We start from the raw sequence: 6,000 nt of genomic DNA, 5'->3' as shown, positions 1-6,000 counted from the left end.
AAAGACCTGTTGAATTTACTCTTGTGGTCTGTGTGCAGTGATTCTTATTAACAATAACTAGAACACACAGACTTAACAATAAGGTGCTATATAAATGCAAATTCTTTCTTAGTAATTTCTCATTGGCTGATTACTAGTCACTTACCTTGCTTTAGATTTATCTCTTCCATTCCGATTTGCTGCCATTTTACTTTTGAGCCGACTAACAAAGTGTGACTCAAAAATCATGACACTGTAATTAAGGACGTGCGCGCGACACATAATACTTTTATTATAATTAGATATAGATATACATTAAAAAAAAATATATATATATAAAATTGAGAGCAATTTCAGTTGACTGAGAATATCTGAATTCAATTTGACAAATTCCTGGCAAATGCGTTTCTGAACGGATGCTGGACATGTCCCTGGAATATGACCACATACTCGTCATTTAAAAATCAAATCAAGAACAAGAGACACTGGCCAAGGAGCAGTTCACCTGGTTGCCATGTCAACTGCAAACAGCGCACTCATGAGGAGATGGAGGGCGGGTTCTTTCAAAGCAAATGGAAACTTTATTAGGCAGTCAACAGTTACACACAGAGAAAAATTAAAGTGTGCGGCAAAATAAAAGCTACTTAATAAGCAGAGTGCCTGCTCTAAAAGGAGAGCGTTACAGGAGGAGGGAGAACCTTCAATATAAAGCACCTTTTAACTTAACCGATATATATTGGTTATTTCAGCTCTTCTGCTTGGGTTGCTCTGCTAGTTTTATTGAAACCAGGCAATGGCAGGCCTAACAGAAGGCCACTCAACAACAACAACTTGCATTTATATAGCACCTGTAATATAGTAAAACCTCCCAAGGCGCTTCACAGGAGTATTATAAAACAAAATTTTGACACCGAGCCACACAGAGAGATATTAGGTCAGGTGACCAAAAGCTTTGTCAAAGGGGTGGGTTTTAACAAGCGTCTTAATGGAGGAGAGAGCGGTCAAGAGGCCGAGAGGTTTAGGGAAGGAATTCCAGAGCTTAGGGTCTTGGTAGCTGAAGGCATGGCCGCCAATGGTGGAGTGATGAAAATCGAGGAGCGCGAGAGGCCAGAATTGGAGGAGTGCTGATTTCTCATAAGAATGTAAGAACATAAGAAATAGGAGCAGGCGTAGGCCATTCGGCCCTTCGAGCCTGCTCCGCCATTTAATAAGATCATGACTGATTTCGGAGGGCTGTAGGGCTGGAGGAGGTTACAGCGATAGGGAGGGGCGAGGCCCTGGAGAGATTTGAAGACAAGGATGAGAATTTTAAAATTGAGGCGTTGCCGGGCAGGGAGCCAAAAGTCAGCTGCCATTAGTGACGGATTCAAGTTCCACCATTTCCACTAATGAAACTAATATTTGAGGGACGTAGAAGACTCAGTTGAATATTTGCAGCAACAGAATTAATTTTTAATGTGTATTTATTTAAATGGTTGACCTGGACAATTGCTCAGATGATAGATGCGTTTGGTTCAAGTGCATTCCGTATGCTGTGCCACCCTCCGTATCTGCGGCAGGAAATGTGATTTTATTGACAATGTACCAGTTACAGAAAGGCGGCTGTCTTCAGATTAAGTGAATGTCGGAGCTCTGGCTGCCGGCGCTGCTGCACAAACTGTCAGTCTGATGATACTAAAAAATCTTCCGCAAGACGGTTAAATTCTTTAGCAAACCGCAAATGCAGGTTGTGTTTGCCTTCTGCCATCAGGTGCAGTCTGTAGACAGGGAAACGAAAAGAGAATCGCAGTTAGGAGATGGCGAGTTTTAAAGGAGGTTCCGGAAAGTTCAGAGTATGGGGATCATTTTACAAATTCATGCAACCGAATGCCTGACATGCGCTCCTGGTCAGTGAAGCTCTGCAGCAAGTGTGCAAATTGGTAAAACTGCCCATTATAACCTCCACTGGTGCATAAGTCCTGTTCTACACTTAGAGGAGATAAGAAATATCATGTAAATGTGACTTGTACGGTGATTATGTTGTGCTGTTCATAGACTCTTACAGCACAGCAGGAGGCCATTCGGTCCATGCAGCCAGCAGTGGGGTCGCGACCCGCCATGGACACCGGCCGCACCGGACCCGCCCAGGTAGGCAAAATTCCGGCCATTATCTTTGATCATTATTGCCACACCACCCACCCCCTAACCACCTCTCATTGAAACTTATAAAATTCTGACAAGACTGGACAGACTAGATGCAGGAAGGCTGTTCCTGATGGTCGGGGAGTCCAGAACCATGGGTCACAGTCTAAGGATAAGGGGTAAGCCATTTAGGACAGAAATGAGGAGGAATTTCTTCACCCAGAGAGTGGTGAACCTGTGGAATTCTCTACCACAGAAGGCAGTAGAGGCCAATTCATTAAATATATTCAAGAAGGAGTTGGATATATTTCTTAAGGCTAAAGGGATCAAGGGATATGGGGAGAAGGCAGGGACAGGGTACTGAATTTGGATGATCAGCCATGATTGCATTGAATGGCGGAGCAGGCTGGAGGGGCCGAATGGCCTACTCCTGCTCCTATCTTCTATGTTTCTATGTAACCCCCCCACCACTTCCTTTTTTCCCTTCCTATCCCTCCTGAATACATTGTAGCCAGGAAAGTTCAGTTCCCAGTCCTATCCTTGTTTGTGCCAGGTCTCCGTTATCGCCACTATACCATAACCTCATGTTGCTCACCAACCTTATTTGTCATGCAGAATAACACAGAAAGTTTGTGAGTTTCTTTAGCAATCCTAATTCCTATGTGTTCAGAGCATGTACACTGTTTAATCTGTAACAGCCATGTTCAATTCAACAGTTTATGATATTGGGGCTAATGAACATTGTTGGGGAGGAGAGAGAACTTTACTCTCCATCTTGCTGTATGTGATTAATGCCAACACCGAGTGCCAAAACTGGCAGCTATTGCAGTCTCTGTTTGGCACAATCCCACTCGGTGTGGCACAAATTGGGAGTGGAGCAGAATGGCAGCCGCAACCTGTGCCCGTCTCCACACGGTAGCACTGGGGGTGACTTTCACCTGCGGATTGCCCGCCCGTTATAGAACCCACCTGATTTTAAGAACATAAGAAATAGGAGCAGGAGTCGGCCATTTGGCCCTTCGAGCCTGCTCCGCCATTCAATAAGATCTTGGCTGATCTTCTACCTCATCTCCACTTTCCTGCACTATCCCCATATCCCTTGATTCCCTTAATATTCAAAAATCTATCGATCTCTGTCTTGAATATACTCAACAACTGAGCCTCCACAGCCCTCTGGGGTAGAGAATTCCAAAGATTCACCACCCTCTGAGTGAAGAAATTTCTCCTCATCTCAGTCCTAAATGGCCGACCCCTTATTCTGAGACTGTGACCCCTGGTTCTAGTCTCCCCAGCCAGGGGAAACATCCTCCCTGCATCTACCCTGTCAAGTCCTGTAAGAATGTTGTATGTTTCAATGAGATCACCTCTCATGCTTCTAAACTCTAGAGAATATAGGCCTAGTCTACTCAATGTCTCCTCATAGGACAATCCCCCCCATCCCAGGAACCAGCCTGACCTTCATTTCCACTGAAGGTGAAAATGATCCCCATTGAGTTTTAATGTACATGTGCACCCCTGTTACAGAATAAAGGGATTTTCCTGTAACTGGTTCTGGATGTAAAAAAAGTCAAATATTCCTGGATTTCCCCACACTTCATCCTGCATTGACACCACTCTGGGGATTTTCTCACTAAGAAGCACATCCCTAGACAAATTAAATCAACAATACACCGATCATCTCACCTGGAACCCTTGATGTGCTTGTGCAGGTAGTCTGGGTGAATTCTTGGCACGACAGGGTCTTTCTCTCCATGAACGATGAGTGTAGGACATTTGATTAGCGGAAGAAGATCTTGGCAAATATTTCCTACAATAGAAACACATATGAACAAACATATGTCGGATGACATATCAGAATTTTTTTCAAATGCAGTAATGCTTTTTATGCGTACAGTATCAAAAAAACAATCAGGATATCAACCTTAGCTCCCCATCTTTTTTATTTTACAAACTTAGATAGTACTTCACCCACATAGACATAGCTTTGAATAATTTATGAACGCAATCTCTTTCTATATAAAAACTGAAAATGTTAACCGCACATCAGGTTAATCAGGATCTGAAAGAGGAAGATTTATTGGGCCGGGTCTTGCTCGAAATATAACGGCAGGTTAACGACACACGTCTAGGCTTATATTCGCTAGAGTTTAGAAGAATGAGAGGGGATCTCATTGAAACTTATAAAATTCTAACAGGACTAGACAGACTAGATGCAGGAAGGCTGTTCCCGATGGCGGGGGAGTCCAGAACCAGGGGTCACAGTCTAAGGATAAGGGGTAAGCCATTTAGGACTGAGATGAGGAGGAATTTCTTCACCCAGAGAGTGGTGAACCTGTGGAATTCTCTGCCACAGAAGGCAGTTGAGGCCAGTTCATTAAATATATTCAAGAATGAGTTAGATAAATTTCTTAAGGCTAAGAGGATCAAGGGATATGGGGAGAAAGCAGGGACAGGGTACTGAATTTGGATGATCAACCATGATCGCATTGAATGGCGGAGCAGGCTAGAGGGGCCGAATGGCCTACTCCTGCTCCTATCTTCTATGTTTCTATGTTATTAATGCGCAAATTGGTCAGCAAGTTCAGAAGATGAAGTCTCTCCTCATATCAAGTTTCTCCACATAACTATAGTGTCCCATGTCTGATATCATCCTGGTACACCTATGTTGTGCACTCTCTATGACTTTAATGTCCCTTCTATAATGTAGCACAGTACCTTAACTGTGGCCGAACCATTGTTTTATATAAATTCACCATTACCTCTTTACTCTTGTACTCAATGCCCCCATTAATGAAATCCAAAATTGTACTAGCCATTTTTATGGCTCTGTCTACCTGCACTTATGCTTTCAGGGAATTATGTATTTGAGCCCTTAGGTCTCTCTATTCATACAGTGACTTTCCATTGAGTGTATACTTCCATTGCTTGTTTTTCTCCTAAAATGTTTAGCTCAAATTTAGCCACATTAGGTTGCACCCGCCACCTGCCTATCCATTTCACTAACCTGCCGATATGTTCTTGAAGTCTTTTACAGTCTTCAGCACTGTTTTCCAAACCTCCTACTTTTGTCTCCTCAGCAAATTTTGCAATTGTGTTCCCTATACACAAGTCGAAATCATCTACACATACCGAGAACAAAAGCTGCCCCAGCACTGAGCCCTGGGATACACCACTTCAAACCCTTCTTCAATCCCCTAACTCCGTTTCCTGTCTCCCAACCAACTTTCTATCTATGCTGCTGCGCTTCCTCTTACACCACACAGCTGGATTTTTCTGACATGCCTCTTGTGAGACACCTTATAGAATGGCTTCTGAAAATCCATATACACTACATGACGTAAGAACACTATTAGGCACTTGGTCTAAGCGTTAAACAAAGCTTTAATCAACTGTTTTACAACATGGAGGTCTAGTTGTGTCCTTCACTAGTTCCGGTTAAGAATGTCCTGCGCAAGCTGGGCCCGTGCCCGAGTATTTATACTCTCCCTGGACAGCGCCACCCGCAGGCCGCTCAGTATTATTTCATAAGTCTTTCTTTCATGAATGACTGATTCACGTCACTACATCTACTGCATTCCTTTTAGCTCTCCAATTAGTCACTTCTTCAATAAAACCCTCAGATTTAATCAACACACACTAGGCATTTTGAGCTATTGGCGGAGCTTTTTCTCCACAAAGTAGAGCTAGCCAGGCTATCTGCTGCTTGTGAGAGCTTGCCGTGTACAAATTGGCTGCCCTGTTTCCTACATTGTAACAGTGACGACACTTCAAAAGTACATCATTGGCTGTAAAGCACTTTGGGACATCCTGGAGGTTGTGAAAGGAGCTATATAAAGGCAAGTCTTCCTTTCGGTATTAAAATAATCTCTATGTAAAGCTGTCTTTGTCAGCCATTACAAA

General features: G+C 43.3%; 1 protein-coding gene across 2 annotated transcripts in view; it reads right to left on the bottom strand.

The window, feature by feature from the left end:
• Window positions 1-1,424: 1,424 nt before the first annotated feature.
• Window positions 1,425-6,000, bottom strand: part of bphl (biphenyl hydrolase like) — a 45,905-nt gene continuing 41,329 nt past the window's right edge. For both annotated transcript variants that reach the window (XM_085989216.1, XM_085989217.1), the window contains exons 6-7: window positions 3,784-3,907; window positions 1,425-1,736 (exon numbers count right to left, since the gene is read on the bottom strand). In XM_085989216.1, coding sequence (XP_085845342.1) covers window positions 1,640-1,736; window positions 3,784-3,907 — 221 coding nt within the window. In that variant the 3' untranslated portion in view covers window positions 1,425-1,639. The remainder of the gene's footprint in view (window positions 1,737-3,783; window positions 3,908-6,000) is intronic.

Source organism: Somniosus microcephalus, chromosome 5, assembly GCF_052327205.1.
Source record: "Somniosus microcephalus isolate GS21.2 chromosome 5, FLI_Smic_1.0, whole genome shotgun sequence".
NCBI classification, from domain to species: Eukaryota; Metazoa; Chordata; class Chondrichthyes; order Squaliformes; family Somniosidae; genus Somniosus; species Somniosus microcephalus.
Note: the sequence above shows the minus strand (reverse complement) of the source record. Positions and strands in the feature narration are given on the sequence as shown.